The 20438-nt window shown below is 39.7% G+C and overlaps 2 protein-coding genes across 3 annotated transcripts in view; one reads left to right on the top strand and one right to left on the bottom strand.

The window, feature by feature from the left end:
* Positions 1–1268: 1268 nt before the first annotated feature.
* On the bottom strand, positions 1269–16289 carry LOC139443630 (calponin homology domain-containing protein DDB_G0272472-like). Its single transcript, XM_071224585.1, has 11 exons — positions 16225–16289; positions 15616–15731; positions 14972–15098; positions 14419–14515; positions 11903–12076; positions 10742–10860; positions 8272–8377; positions 4409–5498; positions 3790–3897; positions 2187–2294; positions 1269–1399 (listed from the first exon to the last, which is right to left on the bottom strand). The coding sequence occupies exons 1-11, from the start codon at positions 16287–16289 to the stop codon at positions 1269–1271; spliced, it is 2241 nt and encodes a 746-aa protein (XP_071080686.1).
* Positions 16290–19043: 2754 nt separating this feature from the next.
* Positions 19044–20438, top strand: part of LOC139442349 (vam6/Vps39-like protein) — a 99025-nt gene continuing 97630 nt past the window's right edge. For both annotated transcript variants that reach the window (XM_071223149.1, XM_071223148.1), the window contains exon 1: positions 19044–19223. In XM_071223149.1, the coding sequence (XP_071079250.1) occupies positions 19151–19223 (73 nt within the window). In that variant the 5' untranslated portion in view covers positions 19044–19150. The remainder of the gene's footprint in view (positions 19224–20438) is intronic.

The following is a 20438-nucleotide window of genomic DNA, read 5'->3' as shown; positions in this document are numbered from 1 at the left end:
CAATCTAAAACTTGTTCCAAATTCTACCACTGAACCATGCAGTGAACAAGTATAAGGTCAGAGATGTCACAGATTTTCATTCCAGACAATATAAAACACTCCTCTTTCCAAGTATAATACACGTCATCCCAGATGTCAGTTTTCAAGTTATGCGCCAGAAACAAAATACGGACAGATAGACAGACAGACAAACCAAATGATGACTATATTATACAAAAGTATAATGTACATACATCTTCGCTACCAGTTTACCAGATACATTTGGAGAATATATGTTTAACCGAAACACTGAAAAACATCCTCATAATTATCATGGTTATGCAAATGCTGTGCACATACATTTGTAGCATGTGTTAACATGTATGAGCAGTACCCAGTGTTACTCTACAGATTCCACTGTGTTATTAGGTGTCAGTTACAACACCAGTGATCTCCATGGTCAAGTCCACGATGATACATTGTATAGAAAATCAGATTTTCATCCAGACAATATCAAACACTCCTGTTTCCAATAAAATAACTCTGAAATTGGATTTAATAAGACCTATGTACAACTTCACATATCTTCAACTGAACAGTACCAGTTTACAAGAAACATTTGGAAAGTTGGGTTAGAAACAGAAACATTTAAAAACATCCTTGCAATTGTGATGGTTATAGAAATGCTGTGCACACATACCATGTGTAAAAGGTAAACACAAATGGACAACCAGTATCATGTTCTACAGGTTCATTATTTGATTTTTCACTTTGTATGATTAAAATAAGTAACTATGGTTCTGTCTGTGGTGTGGATACTGTGTCAGTTCTGGTGAGTGTCTTCATGGACATCAGCCCATGCTGTACAAGGAGACGTCAGTGGTGTGGATACTGTGTCAGTTCTGGTGAGTGTCTTCATGGACATCAGCCCATGCTGTACAAGGAGACGTCAGTGGTGTGGATACTGTGCCAGTTCTGGTGAGTGTCTTCATGGACATCAGCCCATGCAGTACAAGGAGACGTCAGTGGTGTGGATACTGTGCCAGTTCTGGTGAGTGTCTTCATGGACATCAGCCCATGCTGTACAAGGAGAAGTCAGAAGTGTGGATACTGTGCCAGTTCTGGTGAGTGTCTTCATGGACATCAGCCCATGCAGTACAAGGAGACGTCAGTGGTGTGGATACTGTGCCAGTTCTGGTGAGTGTCTTCATGGACATCAGCCCATGCAGTACAAGGAGACGTCAGTGGTGTGGATACTGTGTCAGTTCTGGTGAGTGTCTTCATGGACATCAGCCCATGCTGTACAGGGAGACATGGTCAGCAGGGTAGAGACCATACTTATTCAGTCCATATCTTGTCTTCTTGTAGCCATAAGCCATGCCATCCTTATCTGTTCCACGCTTCTGTTTGATCTTCATCCCTGGATCAGATAATGATACAGAGATTAGATTAGAATCAGTATAGAGATTTACTCCCTTGGGCCATGGAGTATTTTTAAACCAATGACAGACATAGTTTTTTTTAAAATAATTCTGCTTTAAATGCTGTTTCAGGTGATTTCTAATTTATAGTATAGTTTTACTCCCTTGGGCCCAGTCAACGAAGTATTTTTAAACCAATGACAGACATAGTTTTTAAACAAAAATTCTGCTTTAAATGCTGTTTCAGGTGATTTCTAATTTGAGTCTAATCATGTGCATCCCCAAGTGTGTCGGATGCTGGAAAGGCTCACAACAACGAAGTACATGTCAAAGTTACAATTAGCAATATGAAATGTGATTGTACATTATTCACTGCACTTCTTGTGTAGGTGACACCTGCATGTGTTCAGTAAAGATCTGTAAGGAATATAGGTATGCAAGCTGAAAAGGCTACACTGAGTATTTACGCAGTGGAGCAATGCCATAGTTTCATAATTTCTTTTTTGCACACAAACAACTAAACATTACAGCCTTTAGAAACTAACAGTTTTAGACCACTTGTCCTTATGATGATAACATATAGCAAAACCTTTAAAAAGGGCAAATTTCTACTAGTCCTTATGATACCTTAACTATTGGGCAGTTTGACAAGGACTACAGGACAAGTGCCAATTTCTAACGCTGCATTAAAACTAATAGGGTAAAGGTGATATATTTTAACTATATACGAAGATATAGTTCCTATTTTGGTTACAGTTTATGTACTAAACAAGAAGATGAACCTACCAGCTCTGATGGAGATTTCCTCAGGGTTCAGTTTCTGCCTGTCCTTCAAAACAACAACAGTCACATCACTCATCAGTGTCACATCCTGACTGGTGCTGGGAGCATCACCTGATGAACAGACGGTTAGACACATCACCATCAATCACAGGTTTGACATGTCACACTCAATTACCGGCTGGACTCCAGTGGTGGAGCTGGTTCTATAATTGTATCTGTTTTATGTTACAACAAATCATCAATCACAATGGAATCAATACATCAGTGGTGGTACGTGGTCCTGTGTACACCGGATAGGTCACAAATCAGGCGAAGTTAAGGCAAGTAATTGGATGGGTGACCTTCATCTTCCTGAGGCAAGAGAGTTAACTGACTTTAAAAGTCTAGTTTCCACCCTTGCCAAACTAGGATGGAATTCCTAGGCTCGATCGTAGCGCCACCAGTGGCTAATACCAGTTATGTCCCTTCTAAGCCTCTCCTATGGACCAATCAGATTTCACCTCTAGTATCACTTGAGTTTGCTTCACACAAAATGGTGGCGCCAGGTCAGGACAATCTGATCGATAATCAAGACTTATATTGTGATAAAACGGGTTTTACATAGCGAAATGCAACAATTCACATGAGCACCTTGATTAAAAACATGAAAAGATTTGGGAAATATCTGCTAACAACGAGTTGGCAGTGCACATTCTTTGCAAATCGTGCAATCAACCGAAATCTGAACGACAGTTAACGAACCGGATTTCGATTTCGGTGCACGATTTTGATTGGACTATGCATGGACTCGTTAGTCCAGCCAAAATGTAACTCCATAATACCAGCCTAGTCCGGCAAGGGTGGAAACTGGACTTTTATAGTCAGTTAGCTCTCTTGCCTCGGGAAGATGGGTGACCGTTTGAATCCTGAGAGTTTCTGGGGCGTCGGTACTGCCCTACACTGAAGCACATGTAGCACATGTGTCTCCGTGGGCAAGTGACTTTGTCAACATATGCTTCTATTCACCCAGCAGTGAGTGGGTACCCAGTAGGATGAGATGGTAATGTGACTGTTAACCTTCTAGAGCGTCACATGCAGCTTGGGATATACGTACTCCCTAGGGAGCTGAGTATGAAATCGAGTTGACATGGATCGATTGACCGGGGTAATAATAATCATGGGAATAACTCGATAAGATTCCTCTCATTTTAATATGGAACTGAGTGCAATTGCCATTCTATCATGACAAAACTAAACGCAAACACTTTGAGAGCAGTCGACTACAGAAAATCACCAAATCCACAAATGGAAATACATTCAATTTCTATCATGTTTTGTGTCCGTTTAATGTCACACATACTTTGAATATTGTAGTAAATGCTACTCTGTATTTTGAAACCTGTGACTGTACATATCATTTAAAAGTACCTACCAACAATGATTAGAAAAAAGTACTTTTCCATGAATATAAGCTTCTGTGGTGATGCAACCATCAAACAGCTCTTTTAATCAGAGGTGGTTATTGTGATTTGATACCTCTGATTGACCAATCAGAATCAAGAAATTTTCAAATTCAGGGTAGAATTCGGGATTATTATTATTTCCAGAAAGAAAATTTGTGTCATACCTGTGTCCATGTCATCTTTGCTTGAAGCCTTGTCACTGTTTTGTGAATGTTTTTTCTTATTGCCAATTATAAAAGATCTGCTCAGCTTTATTTCCTCAACAGAATCCTCTACAATCAACAATAATTTTATTAATCAAATACCGACTGCTGTTGGTACAACATACAATGTTTATGACAGCTACAGTGGCATGGTGATCCATTCATCACTGCCAAGTGTAGACTATTATTAGGGGAGATGAAACAGGGCTTAACGTCACGTCCAAGATTATTGTACTTATATAGCAACTTGCATTCACGTGTGCGTGGCTGCTTGTACTAGTCCGGATTAATGCCGAGTTTATAATGCTAGCATACTGAGATACCATGCCGCAGATTAACATGAATAATCCAATCAGACCTTGTTTTAGCCCCTTAATGCCGAGCGCCAGGCAAGGTAATATCTTTTAACATCTTTTGGCATGACGCAGCTGGGGATCAAACCCCAGACCATCTGTTCTCCGGGCAGACACTCTACCACTAGGCCACAGGAGCAGTCCAGACTATTAACTGGCTGCTTTTACTAAGCTAGATTATTGCTGACTGTGATGTTGAACAACATTCATCCTCCTATATATTTTACCTGCATATCGAACTTTTAATTTCTCCTTTTCTAGACATTCACTGCTGTCTTTACCTGTCAGCTTCATTTTAGATCCTTGTTTACTGGAGTCCTTTCTTTCTTGTCCTTTCAAAGATTGGTCACTCCTCTGGGGGATTTTGGAGAAGAAACCATTTTTCTTTTGTTTGGAGCCAGGGTTATCTCCAGCCTTGGAGGCAGATGTTGCACTGTCTTTCACCTTGGAATCCATTTGTTGTCCCTTGGTGCTTGAGCAATCTCTGGCTTTTCCTTGAGAAGATCTGTCTTTCTTTTGATCTATGACATTTTTAATTAATGTCAAGTTTTGTTTGTTTGCTGAATTATTGTCACTTTGAACACGGTGATCTTCTTTGTGGTCTGCAGCTTGCTGTTTTCGAGACATGCTTACTGGAATACGACTCTGACCCTTTGATCCTGAAGCAGATTCCAAATCATTGGTTGTGATGTCACCATTGTCAGTCTTGCCTTTATCTATAACAGGTGTATAATATTTGCAGGATTCTAAGAACACCTGCATAACATCATGAGTGCTAGTCTCAGAACGATTTACTTTAGATGATGTTAAGGCACTGTCTTCTTTAGTGCTGCTTTCACCTTGATTTGATTTGTTCACAACACCCCTCTTTTCCCTAGGTGGAGCATCTTTAAAGATATTCTTCCTCATTCTCTTTGAATCTTTATCCTCAGCTTTTCCACATTTCTTTGAAGATTCATCAGAATACGAGAGCGTATCATCACAGTTCATTTGTTTTAAGTTAGGACCAGTTGGTTCCTTGATAACTGTCTGAGACATAAGATTTTCACTTGAGGTGACAGGTGTGGTGCGAGCAGCGCGTTTTGGCACCATATATTTGGAACTGCGAGGTTTGTTCTCAGCAACCTTAGTCTTGGATGTCATTTTAGAGTTTGACAGGGACTTTGCAGCACCAGGTTGAGCCTCAATACAATCTTTGTCCGATTCCTCTGCATCAGATACAACACAGAAGATATTTGTAGGACACAGCATAGTTTTCTTATAATCTCCCTCCTTCAGGATAGGCTGAGGACTCCGTGGATCTGTTCCTTCGGGTCCCTGCAGGAGAAGGAACGCTAATTTTGCCAGAGGAACATGAAGGTACAGGAACACTGTTATATTAGCTGTTTTAGGGGTTTAAATCATATGTGTTGCTGCCACACTTGACTTACACCTTCAAACTATATTTTAGAAAACATGCACTCCATAAGATAATAAAAAATAGCAAGTAACAAAATCTTAGAACAACAGATGATTCGAAAAGAAATCAGTATTCAACAGATATGTCTGCGACATGAAAATGAATAAGTTTTTGGTGACATAAAAACAGACTGACTTATATAGAACTATTATTCCGCTTTATTATATTTTTCATTCTACTGGCCCTAAATTCTCCTCTAGATATTTTTCAGTAGATTTTACTCCTTGGGGTGTCATAAACTAAGCTTAAAAGACCACAAGGACTTTACAAGAATCAAACTTCTGACTAGTGGCTATAGTTGCAGACTCTTATCCTGAGTACACACAATTTATATTTACATGTATGTCTATAGATAACATGGAGGTGTTTTGCAAGGTCATTGCTATCTTGTATGCAAGGTACCAACAGCTGAAGAATTTTGGGAAATGCTCTGTTTCTTTTTGTTTAATCACATCATCACACCAACATATTTAGAGAAAAATTGATATTTTCCACCCAACAAGAAAATATACCAAATCTGGAAATTTATTCAAAATTACTAGATTAGAGACAGGTGCCCAGGTGCCCTGTATGTGACAGGTGCCATGTATGTGACATGTGACAGGTGCCATGTATGTGACAGGTGCCATGTATGTGACATGTGACAGGTGCCATGTATGTGAAAGGTGCCCTGTATGTGAAAGGTGCCCTGTATGTGACAGGTGCCCTGTATGTGACAGGTGCCATGTATGTGCCACAGGTGCACTCTATGTGACAGGTGCCCTGTATGTGACAGGTGCCATGTATGTGACAGGTGCACTCTATGTGACAGGTGCCCTGTATGTGACAGGTGCCATGTATGTGACAGGTGCACTCTATGTGACAGGTGCACTCTATGTGACAGGTGTCCTGTATGTGACAGGTGCCATGTATGTGACAGGTGCCATGTATTTGACAGGTGCCATGGATGTGACAGGTGCACTCTATGTGATAGGTGCCATGTATGTGACAGGTGCCATGTATGTGACAGGTGCCATGTATGTGACAGGTGCCATGTATGTGACAGGTGCCATGTATGTGCCACAGGTGCACTCTATGTGACAGGTGCCCTGTATGTGATAGGTGCCCTGTATGTGACAGGTGCCATGTATGTGCCACAGGTGCCATGTATGTGACAGGTGCACTCTATGTGACAGGTGCACTCTATGTGACAGGTGCCCTGTATGTGACAGGTGCCATGTATGTGACAGGTGCCATGTATGTGCCACAGGTGCACTCTATGTGACAGGTGCCATGTATGTGACAGGTGCCATGTATGTGACAGGTGCCATGTATGTGACAGGTGCCCTGTATGTGACAGGTGCCATGTATGTGCCACAGGTGCACTCTATGTGACAGGTGCCATGTATGTGACAGGTGCACTCTATGTGACAGGTGCCCTGTATGTGACAGATGCCATGTATGTGACAGGTGCACTCTATGTGACAGGTGCCCTGTATGTGACAGGTGCCATGGATGTGACAGGTGACATGGATGTGACAGGTGCACTCTATGTGATAGGTGCCATGTATGTGACAGGTGCCATGTATGTGACAGGTGCCATGTATGTGACAGGTGCCATGTATGTGACAGGTGCCATGTATGTGCCACAGGTGCACTCTATGTGACAGGTGCCCTGTATGTGATAGGTGCCCTGTATGTGACAGGTGCCATGTATGTGCCACAGGTGCCATGTATGTGACAGGTGCACTCTATGTGACAGGTGCACTCTATGTGACAGGTGCCCTGTATGTGACAGGTGCCATGTATGTGACAGGTGCCATGTATGTGACAGGTGCCCTGTATGTGACAGGTGCCATGTATGTGCCACAGGTGCACTCTATGTGACAGGTGCCCTGTATGTGACAGGTGCCATGTATGTGACAGGTGCACTCTATGTGACAGGTGCCCTGTATGTGACAGATGCCATGTATGTGACAGGTGCACTCTATGTGACAGGTGCACTCTATGTGACAGGTGCCCTGTATGTGACAGGTGCCATGTATGTGACAGGTGCACTCTATGTGACAGGTGCACTCTATGTGACAGGTGCCATGTATGTGATAGGTGCCATGTATGTGATAGGTGCCCTGTATGTGACAGGTGCCCTGTATGTGATAGGTGCCCTGTATGTGATAGGTGCCCTGTATGTGACAGGTGCCCTGTATGTGACAGGTGCCCTGTATGTGATAGGTGCCATGTATGTGACAGGTGCCATGTATGTGATAGGTGCCATGTATGTGACAGGTGCACTCTATGTGACAGGTGCCCTGTATGTGACAGGTGCCATGTATGTGACAGGTGCACTCTATGTGACAGGTGCCCTGTATGTGACAGGTGCACTCTATGTGACAGGTGCCATGGATGTGACAGGTGCCATGTATGTGACAGGTGCCCTGTATGTGACAGGTGCCATGTATGTGACAGGTGCACTCTATGTGACAGGTGCCCTGTATGTGACAGGTGCCCTGAATGAGAATATGTATTGTGTTTGCTTTTCAATATGTGATGGGAACAACAAGTTACCAACAAACCAGTAGTGTCTTTATTTAACAGATTCAACTGATTTACAGGAATGAGAAAGGAGGTATGATCATACTGAACAACACTGACCCTGTATTTTTGGAACATGTACTTTTGCAGATGAGCCTTCCATCCTTCAGTCGCCATCATGTCAATGTCTGGTTCCTCTGGCCCAAAATTCAGGAACAGCAGGTCACTGAAACCCAGCATATTCCAGTCGTCTGTTTACCTGAATAACTATTACAACCCATGTAAGAGTGTTTCTCAGAGTTGGGGATCCAAAACATAAACACACATTTTTGTAGCTCAGTGTGTGGGGGTTAACGGAGGGGTAGGGGGATGCTACATGTCAAAGCTCATGTCCAATGATGTCAGCAATGGCACTGATTCAGAATCATCATGACAGACATGTCAAAAGACAAACTTAAAAAGAATATTATTATTAATGCATTAAATCTAAACATATGTATATTGGCACAAAATGAAAACACATGAAACGATGGAATTTGGAAAATAAAGTTCAGCGATCTGAAAGGAAACAAATAAATTTTTTGTGGTGGTGAGTTTATAAGTGCAAACTGAGTTTGAAAAAACAACCTTTTTTATGCAACATTTTAAGCAAGAGCTAAAGCAAAAATATATCATTGAAAAACAGGTATATTTTTAAAAACGTGAACCATACAACATTGATACAAATTGGGCATCATATATTGTTTGAGACAAAAGTTGTGTCCCTTGAATACCTTGCACTGTATGCCATATTCCTACTTCAGTTTTGTTTGTTATTCTAAATGTATATGGACCATTGTTAAGCAGTGCAGAATTAATGAAAGTATGGTGTGAATGTGTGTATAAAAGTGGAAACAAATTCAGGATCTGTGTTCATCATATGATTATTTTTTATGCAGAAAGAGGATTGCACCTCCCTGGGTGCAGTCTTTGCTATTTTGTATCAGGGATTGTTTTTCAGGGTCTGACACAGAAACTCCAACTTCTTGAAAGGATTGTGTTTTTCAGGGTCTGACACAGAAACTCCAACTACTTGAAAGGATTGTGTTTTTCAGGGTCTGACACAGAAACTCCAACTACTTGAAAGGATTGTGTTTTTCAGGGTCTGACACAGAAACTCCAACTACTTGAAAGGATTGTGTTTTTCAGGGTCGGACACAGAAACTCCAACTACTTGAAAGGATTGTGTTTTTCAGGGTCTGACACAGAAACTCCAACTACTTGAAAGGATTGTGTTTTTCAGGGTCTGACACAGAAACTCCAACTACTTGAAAGGATTGTGTTTTTCAGGGTCTGACACAGAAACTCCAACTACTTGAAAGGATTGTGTTTTTCAGGGTCGGACACAGAAACTCCAACTACTTGAAAGGATTGTGTTTTTCAGGGTCTGACACAGAAACTCCAACTACTTGAAAGGATTGTGTTTTTCAGGGTCTGACACAGAAACTCCAACTGTACTTGAAAGGATTGTGTTTTTCAGGGTCTGACACAGAAACTCCAACTACTTGAAAGGATTGTGTTTTTCAGGGTCTGACACAGAAACTCCAACTACTTGAAAGGATTGTGTTTTTCAGGGTCTGACACAGAAACTCCAACTACTTGAAAGGATTGTGTTTTTCAGGGTCTGACACAGAAACTCCACCTACTTGAAAGGATTGTTTTTTTCAGGGTCTGACACAGAAACTCCACCTACTTGAAAGGATTGTGTTTTTCAGGGTCTGACACAGAAACTCCAACTACTTGAAAGGATTGTGTTTTTCAGGGTCTGACACAGAAACTCCAACTACTTGAAAGGATTGTGGTTTTCAGGGTCTGACACAGAAACTCCACCTACTTGAAAGGATTGTGTTTTTCAGGGTCTGACACAGAAACTCCACCTACTTGAAAGGATTGTGTTTTTCAGGGTCGGACACAGAAACTCCAACTACTTGAAAGGATTGTGTTTTTCAGGGTCTGACACAGAAACTCCAACTACTTGAAAGGATTGTGTTTTTCAGGGTCTGACACAGAAACTCCAACTACTTGAAAGGATTGTGTTTTTCAGGGTCGGACACAGAAACTCCAACTACTTGAAAGGATTGTGTTTTTCAGGGTCTGACACAGAAACTCCAACTACTTGAAAGGATTGTGTTTTTCAGGGTCTGACACAGAAACTCCAACTACTTGAAAGGATTGTGTTTTTCAGGGTCTGACACAGAAACTCCAACTACTTGAAAGGATTGTGTTTTTCAGGGTCGGACACAGAAACTCCAACTACTTGAAAGGATTGTGTTTTTCAGGGTCTGACACAGAAACTCCAACTACTTGAAAGGATTGTGTTTTTCAGGGTCTGACACAGAAACTCCAACTTCTTGAAAGGATTGTGTTTTTCAGGGTCTGACACAGAAACTCCAACTACTTGAAAGGATTGTGTTTTTCAGGGTCTGACACAGAAACTCCAACTACTTGAAAGGATTGTGTTTTTCAGGGTCTGACACAGAAACTCCACCTACTTGAAAGGATTGTGTTTTTCAGGGTCTGACACAGAAACGCCAACTAGTTGAAAACTTACTCAAGTCCCTGAGGTGCAACCTTTTCCATCTTTGTCAACAGATCACTGAGAATGTCAAACATTAACTTCAATTTTTCCGTCTCCTGTTTCATGAAGTCAGATTTCAATTCCTCTGTGTCCTGGGGGATGAAAAATTAAGACTTTCACTCCTTACTTCACATACTACTTAAAGCTACAAAAATACATTTATTCTCTTCCATTGCCTACATCAGTGAACACTCCTTGTAGGGGGCACTGTTGGTCCAGTCATCTAAGACTCCGCAATTCATTGTGCAGAGTTGTGCCCCTTGCGCATGCCAGAATACTATAATCTTGGGGTCGAATCTTGGTTCACCCTGATGGTGTTTCTAGGTTTGTCAGCAACATACCCGTGCTCGTGGGTTTCACCAAAGTGGTAAACGTCTGAGACCTGTATCACTTCAGGCATTTCTCCAACATTAAGCTGACACACCATAATATAACTTGAAAACTGTTCAAAGTGGCAACTCACTCACTCAACATGATTAGCCCAAATTAGATATCACACTTATCATCAAACTTTCATATATATGGATAAAAAGGACATTATCCTGTTACTAATTTTTAACATTTTCAAACACTTCCTTGGGTAATCAGTTGAGACCAATTTCTCACCCAACAGTATATTGATTGTTTAAAAAATGGCAAATTCCATGATTGTTCTATAATCTGCAGCAAGTTACATTTTCTGTAATCTTTCCAGTTCAGGGAATCGCAGAATTAGTCTGGGAGTGGTACACACTCAATATATGGTGAGGTGAAATTGGGTTTAACGTCGCATCCAAGATTATTGCACTTATATAGCAACGTGCATGCACGTGTGTGTGTGTGTGGCTGCTTGTACTAGTCCGGACTGATGCCGATTTATTGTGCTAGCCCACTGAGATACCATGCCGCAGTTTAACATGAATACCCTACTCAGACACAGTATACTGACTCCGAGCCGACCAGTCCTTGTTTTAGCCCCTTAATGCCGAGCGCCAGACAGGGTAACAACAAGTACCATCTTTTAACGTCTTTTGGTATGACGCGGCCGGGGATCGAACTCCGGACCTTCCGCTCTCCGGGCGGACACTCTACCACTAGACCACGGAGGCGGTCCACTCAGTATAAAACAATATTATTATCATTGTCCGCACTCACCTGTGCCAGAACCTCCCTGTGTTTGGCCTCTTTGGTATAGAGAGACTGATATTTGGTCAAAGCAACATCAACTCTCCCAGTGATGGTTGCAAGTTTCTCACTAAAGTCCATATATTTGTATTTCTTGGACTTGTCATGCAGATCCAGCCATTTCTGGAGAACTGTCAGATAAGCCTGTAAACAGAAAGTTTTACCTGCACAAAGTATCTTAGATCTTAGGTATAGTCTAAGGTAAACATTAGACATAGTGATCAAATAGCTTTGTTTAAGTGAGCTCAGAGCTATAAATTTAACAAAATGAAACTCAGGATGTACATTAAAATAAACACATGAACATCTTCATCCTCAGAATAGTTGGTGCACGGGACTTAAATTATTAGAAATATATTTAAGCAATCAGGACCCCCATTCCACAAAGTGCTCTTATCACTACAGCAATCATAAGCCTTAGAGTTTAGCTTGTCCCAACACTGAGACCACTTTGTGGAACATGGCCATAGTCTAGTTTCTCATGGACATAGTGAAACATTTAAATTGCTATCCTTACTGATATAGACTAAAGTGAGTCAAAATGAAGTTTAACATCAGATTCAAGATTACTGAACCCTAGATAGCGACGTGTATGCACACGTGTGTGGCTGCTTCTACTAGTCGGACTTATGCCGGTTTTATAGTGCTAGCCCACTGAGATACCATGCCGCAGTTTAACATTAATACCCTACTCAGACACAGATATGACTCTGAGCCGATCTTACCCTCTCCAGGCAGATGCTTTCTCCACTTGACCACAGAGGCAGACTACAACTGAAAGATCTAACAACGCGTTGGTCTGACGTTGATTAATGAATAATTCGCATACTCGTATTTGCAAGAGGCCGACATATGGTTCTCAGTAGGAAGTGACAACTTGGAGACGATGGCTTGCGGTATATACAGTTTTACTTTATAAATGTAGATATATACATACAAAAGACACTATGTGCCAGGTCAGCACATAGTGGTAGTGGTTGTTGTCTAGGTGCCCCGGAGCACCCAGCCTAACCCTAGCTAGGCTAAGGGTAAGACCTTTCTTTTCTCTTTTTCAATCTCTCTGGACCAAGGCTTATATAGCCAAGGTCACCGGACATTAAGTAATAAATATAAATGTAAACAGTAAATCATCAGTGACATACTTGCACATTTCGTTCAGGATGGCAGACGGTCGATGTACACAAAAATGGGGATTAACAAATAGGATTAGCATCTTATAAATAACAACAATTAAGTGTTTCAAGGCATATAGATGTCATGACTCCAGGGTAATGAGCCTTTGCAATTAAATGTTCTTCAGGCAATGGGTGTCATAAATCAGTCGCTATGACAGATCTAACTGATCTGATAGGCTTGACCTTCAAAATCAAGAGTAGTGACCGAAACTTTAAGTCAAAAGCTTTTTTTAGCAGTAAGCCTGATAATCACCCTTTTGACAACAAAAACACCAATTGTTTCCCTGCCTGTCCCAGACCCTCAACATAACAAGAAATACCATTCATAGCTTCAAGGGTGCTCCAAGATGTGTGTCACTTTGTCCCCATGTTTTCTGTTTATTTGTTTATTGCCACGCTCAGCAATATTCCAGCTATATGATGGCAGTCTTTAAATAATCAAGTCTGGAACAGACAATCCAGTGATTGTCATCATGAGCATCCATCCATGCAAATTAGCACACAATGAAATGTATCAACCAAATCACTGACCCTGACCACCTGATCCTGTTAGTCGCCTTTTACAACGAGCACGGGTTGCTGAGGATCAATTCTAACCTGGATCTTCACGGGTTGTTCCCGTGATAATGTTATTGAAAATGCCTGTTTCCCTTAACTCTCATCTCTAATCGAGACTGTTTGTTTTGCAAAGCACCTTTTTGTTACTTGAACAGCATGTATTCTTTTGCTTCCAACAATCTCGTAGTTTTTAAGAAAAAAGAAAAGAATTTGAAGTTAATTTTGATCTTATCCAAATGTAATGATACATTTTTACCGACATCAAATATGTTTTGTTACTTTTGTCTTTTTTAAAGATTTTACAAACACTGTACAACTTTTTAAGTTGCAAAAACAAGGGGCGGTGATATGTCCCTGTGTGTTAGGTAGGGATAACTTACGTTTCAAGGTTTAACATTTGTATTAAAATATTTTAATTTTCCAGTTGACAGCTACACAAAAAGTATATATCATGTTTCTCTCATCTCATGACAGGGGAAAGGAGATATTTTCACTCATGTCTACACCACTTGTGAAAATATCTCATTTCCCCCTTGTCTCCTTGCCCCGTGACGAGAAGAAAAAAAATATATTTCACTCAACACCTGGAATATCCTCTCTATATTTTTCTATTTTGTAACCATCCTTCTGACCCTCTTATATTTGTAATTTTTAAATAATTGAAGGATCTAATTTTGTTCTTAACCACGTTTTGAGAAAACAAATAAGTAAACACTATTTAATGAAATAAGTTCATGATACATATATAGTCACCTTCTGGCCAGTTTCACAGGTGATCTCCAGGTTTCTGTGTTGCTTCCAGCACTCACCCGACTTTCTCTTCAACTCTTCATAGAGAAGAACCTCCCTCCTACAAACAAAATATACAAATAACCATACTGAATCTACCTCCTTCCTTTACACACACATACAACATCAATATACACCACACTGATAATAATAATAATAATAATAATAATAATAATGATGATGATGATGATGATGATGATGATGATGATGATCTTGTCTCTTGGCATCCGTTTCAGAAACTTTACTGTTAAAATATGGACTTTCATTAGCTGACCTTCCTCAAACGAACAGAATTTAATTAGACTCTGAGTAGTAGCAAAAGTCTCAATCTTTCATAAACATTTGTAGAACCCTGCATTTGAGTTTTAGAGAAGGGTTGTTGTTTTTTATTTAGGAGAGGGGTACTAGTTTCATAGATGGTAGTTGAAAAATAAAGAAAGTGATCGCAAGGAAATATTTAGCCATATTAATGTTGAGAAGAAAAAACCCAGTCATATATCAAGTTTTCTATACTTACTGCAACGGCCTTTGCCCATCCACCTCAGACCATGCCTGCTTGTGAAAGTTTGCAGTTCTAATCATAATGTCCATTAAACGTTCCATTCCTGACGATGAGTTGCGGCCGGTTGTTTCATAAAATGGATCTATACACAACATTGAACATTATGATATATTATTCATATTTCATACCATCATAAACATGGAGAAAAGAAAGAGTTTATTTCAAAAAAAATAAAAAAAATTCCTGCCATACAAATTCTAAAACTAAGAAAACAAAGAGAAGAAATTTGAGGCTGCTACATCAACATCTTGTTTAGTTTTGCCATCAAAAGTAACTTCTTTCTAAATCACCAACATCCCCTTTCCATTCAGGACTTTTAACCATGATACAGTTTGAACATTTATAATGCACAAGAGACCAATATGCTATATAGTCTCTGGATGCACACAAACACTATGAAGTCAGTTAAGATTACATATGAAAACAACAATAGAAACTAACATTTTTAGTTCACTAGTCCTTATAATGATACTAAACATTCTTAAAATAGCAAATTTCTGCGAGTCATTATACCTTATTTTTGGTAGTTTGGCAAGGACTTTAGGACAAGTGTCAATTTCTGTCACTGGTAAATACATGTAGTACAATTTCAGTTTTACCTGCAAACAGAAATTCTTGTAGTGTGTTGGCACCAAGTATGAGCATCTCTGAGTAGTTTTTGTTTGCAGCATCTATAAAACTTGCCACTGTTTGCAAGGCTTGGACTTCCATCAATCTACGGTATCAAATACCAGAACAATAATTCAGTAAGAATATTCTGGATATATTCTATATATATTTGACAATTAGTAGCCATCTTCACCAAATGAGGTGCCGTTTTAGCTCGAGAAATCGGGGACGTTTTGCTGAGGTGTCGTTTTTGCTGAGCCTGTACCTGATGGATGTTATGGGATTGGGGCCTCTTCTCCATGAGATTTTCTTTTAATAAGTTTTATGAATACATATCAAGAACATTTTGGACATGTACATACAGGTATTGAAACGTTAATGCCTATGTGACGTGTAGAAGTACAATTCATAGACCAGTAGTATGAAACATACATTTTCGAACAGAGAGAATGCGTGTGTAATGAAAATTTCATTCATAATTTGCAACGAATTCCCGTGAATAAATCCTTCAAATATGGTGACGTTGGATGATAACGTAACTGACGGATTCCATAATAACCATTATGTAGATTTTGAAAACTAAATATCACGACACATACGTTACGTCTGCATTTCCGTCAAAATATAAGAGGTGTTGCATCGTCCTGCCATCCATTTTACGCATTTGCCACCAGCAAACTTTCACAAATACGGTTGACGGCGATGGCGTTTTACTGGACAACGTTCACGTGACACAAAGGCCCATAACTGTGTTCGTAGCATTTCATACCACACAAAAAAATAACAGTTTGTCTATAATTTTCAGCAGTTGATCATTAGTTTAACGACTTTCTTTTGATTAAAAACATCTACAAATTCAGGGATGTTCTGGAAGAAGAGTTTTACGTAACTAACATATATTTATGTTTTTCTTAAATGCTATGCATTAAAAATATATAAAATATTTTCATATAATGGACAGGGTTTATGATGTGGTAAACCGCCAAAGCCTGTCGTAATTCATTTGTATTCACAATATATGATATTTACGATATTGATATATTCGGGTAATAATCTCTCGAAATGTACTTGGTACTTCTAATCATCCAAATGCTCTCTGTACCTGTGAAGATCACGGTTAGAATTTGTCTTCAGCAACCCACGCTAGTCGTGTAAGAGGCAACTAACGGAATATGGGTGGTAAGTTATAAAGAGTACAACAGCAGTATTTTAACTGTGTCGCCAGTCAGCCAATACAACAGCAACATTTCAGCTGTTTCGTCAGAGTCAGTCAATGCGACAGCCGTATTTCAGATGTGTCGTCAGAGTCAGCCAATACAACAGCAACATTTCCACTATTTCGTCAGAGTGAGTCAATACGACAGCCGTATTTCAGATGTGTCGTCAGAGTCAGCCAATACAACAGCAACATTTCAACTGTTTCGTCAGAGTCAGTCAATACTACAGCCGTATTTCAGATGTGTCGTCAGAGTCAGCCAATACAACAGCAACATTTCCACTATTTCGTCAGAGTGAGTCAATACGACAGCAGTATTTCAGATGTGTCGTCAGAGTCAGCCAATACAACATCAGTATTTTAACTATCGTCAGAGTCAGTCAATACAACAGCAGTATTTCAATTATCGTCAGAGTCAGCCAAAACAACAGCAATATTTCAACTGTTTCGTCAGAGTCAGCCAGTACAACATCAGTATTTCAACTGTCGTCAGAGTCAGCCAATGCAACAGCAGTATTTCAATTATCGTCAAAAACAGCAAATATATTAAAACGAGCGAGGGACATCACTCGCTTTACAGAGGTACCACTATACACGACCAACCCACACAACAACACAACACCTGAGTGAATAAACAGTCAGTTTATTAGACAGCCACAGATCCATTATATAATCAGTCAACAATATAATGCTTACAATCAATCATTAGGGCATGTTTACAACCAGTTACAGAAGTACATATGTGGGAAAAACATAAGCTGAACATGATATGGAACCATTACCCAAGATATATACAACATTAGTCACGGTACAAATTCCAGGGTACACAACATAATACAACAGTTTACATATGATTGAATATAGTACACCCGACACACCCGAACTAGTACATTACCCGAGTGGGTATTCACACATATTCCAGTTCAGCCAAAATGCATATTCCAAAGGGTAAACAACGTAATAAAGTTAACATAATTTATATAATCTATTCACATTAGTATCACATTGGGAATATCTAAGATATAAACACAACTATGGCATTTGCATTGGTAATAGCATATAGTTAAGATTTAACATAGTATAAGATGGTAACGTTTCTTACCTAAGTGAATAAAATGTCGACCATATGATTCAAATTCTATCTACGAGAGATTATCTCATTTACTGATTAAATTGGCGATAAAGTTGTTATTTAGTGGTGCTACCTCAATAGAAATATATAATTTAGTTTGACCAAAACATTGATGATAAAGGTGTTTATGGATGAAGTTTAGTAAGTCGTTTTTTTCTTGTTGTGGTTAACGCTCCACTCAGCAATATTCCAGCTATGTCAGTTCTCTGTAAATAATTAAGTCTAGAACAGACAATCCATCGGTTGACATAATGAGCATTAATCCACACAATTAGGATACGATGACATGCATCACCGAAGTCAGCGAGCCTGACCTCCCGATCCCATTAGTCGCCTCTTATTACAAGCAAAGTCACCTTTTACGGCAAACATGGGTTGCTGAAGACCTATTCTCTACCCGGAACTTCACGGGTCAATCAAAACATAATATAAGGCTCACGCGAAGTTTGATGTAAATTAGAAAATGCGGGGAAATTGTATCGATTGTATGAAATAAATAAATATTTGACACCATCTCTTTAAAATCATAGGTCCGCATCTGTATATAGCGTCCAAGAAGGTACTACTCACATATATATCGCCTCTATTAATAACACTACCATTTACTAACATTGATTTAATATTAAATGGATACACTTTCTGAAGCGGTTGCATTGAGAGTGAGAGACAGATTCTAACAAAATCACGGCTGGGTTTTCCGAATTTGGCCTCGCATATCAAACCTGGACCCTCGCTTTAACCAGTAGGATATCCTTCTGTTACTCGTGTTCTCTGAATATATCGTAGTTTTGTTGCCAATAATTTGGGTACAAGAAACTGCTTGTTACAAAAATCTCTTTCATTAGAATTTTTTAATGTCCAACGTGCATTGTCCCTTTCACCGAACGGAAAATACAAACGATGTTCACATAAATTCACATAAAATTTAATATTTCAGAAAAAAAACTTCGAAAAATTAAATACATAAATGTAGACGGAGCGAGGTTTGAACTCTGACTGCTTAGCTGCGAGCGCGCATACATTTTACTGAGGCCTAAATTACAAACTCTCCTCGCGCGGAGTCAACAAAATCTGGTCATGTGCGATGTCTGCTCTTCACTGAAATTGTGCAAAACATTGTGAAAGGACAGTCTTTCAGGACACGATCGACATGTGAAGAACATTTTGGCAACACATAATGCACGACGCTTACGAGGCAGCTCCAATTCTGGAGAAACTCCCTCTCCAAATTGAATCAATAGCATGTTATGGTAGGTGTAACTTCACATTCAAGTTTGTTTTGCTGAGGCTGTCATTTCCTGGTTGTGGATGTATTGGGATACTGTAACGTATGCTGCAGCTGAATTCGTTAGTTTCACATTACAAGTAACAATCGGCAGATATTGTCACAAGGAATTTCAAACTAAAACTGCACTAAATTGAAAAATAATATAACTATAATTTGATTTAGTTTGATCTATAATCCTTTTTTCACCAAAAAGTAACAGGGCAACAGACAGCCAAGTAGTCTAGGGAATTACAATTTGTTGTGTAGAGTTGTGTCCATTAGACATGCCAGGATCTGCTAGTTGTTTGTTCGAACCTGAGATTCACTGGGATTATTAACCACCTCTGATATAATGGATAGAACGTCTGCTGGGAGAGCGGAGCGTTGGTGTTTCAATCCCCAGGCCACGTCTTACCAAAAGATGTAAAACATAGTATTTGCTGTTACTGCTTGGCATTAAGAGGACAATGCAAGGAAGGATCTTGATGGGCTAGTACAAGCAGACGCACACTAGGGCTGAGATAGTCCAATTTACTACCGGGATACCCGACCCTCTATTACCCGCACCTACCCGGGTTCCCACTGTAGGTCTCAAGAGTTGGGTTCGTGATTCCAAGTGGAAACTGGTTTTACCAGAGCCCTGGCAAAAATGATTTAGATACACATATAAACTGATCTGATCATACATGTATACACTGAAGTTGACAGAAGATTTATCTTTATTCAAACATATAAAAAGTCAGAAGGAATGTGTGTATAGTCAGAAAGAAATGCGAACATCAGTGAATTGTGGTGTAACCATGGAGTTTTATTGTTATTGTCATGAAACAATATATAACGTCACTAACCATGGGTTTAGATAATTCTGTGGGTAACCGAGTCCGACTCAGGACCCACCTGACCCAAGTGCCTGAGTTACCCGTCCCATGACAGCACACAACATTTTACTAGCACTTCAATCATTTGCTGCCTCTGATAGTATTACAAATACATTCCAAATCGTCTCTACTGCCACATAACAATAAAATTCAGTTAAAATAAACGTTTCTATGTCAGTGTATTTAGTATTGATATTCATAACTTTGTATCTATACAGCATCGATATTACAAATTTATAGATATTGCAATATACGATGACATCACAAGGTCTACCCTTCAATCAGTTTCCCACTGCTTAAAGCACCTGCAATTGTTGCAG

This window comes from Haliotis cracherodii, unplaced genomic scaffold (genome assembly GCF_022045235.1).
Source record: "Haliotis cracherodii isolate W230 unplaced genomic scaffold, xgHalCrac1.p SCAF_5, whole genome shotgun sequence".
Classification (NCBI taxonomy): Eukaryota; Metazoa; Mollusca; class Gastropoda; order Lepetellida; family Haliotidae; genus Haliotis; species Haliotis cracherodii.
Note: the sequence above shows the minus strand (reverse complement) of the source record. Positions and strands in the feature narration are given on the sequence as shown.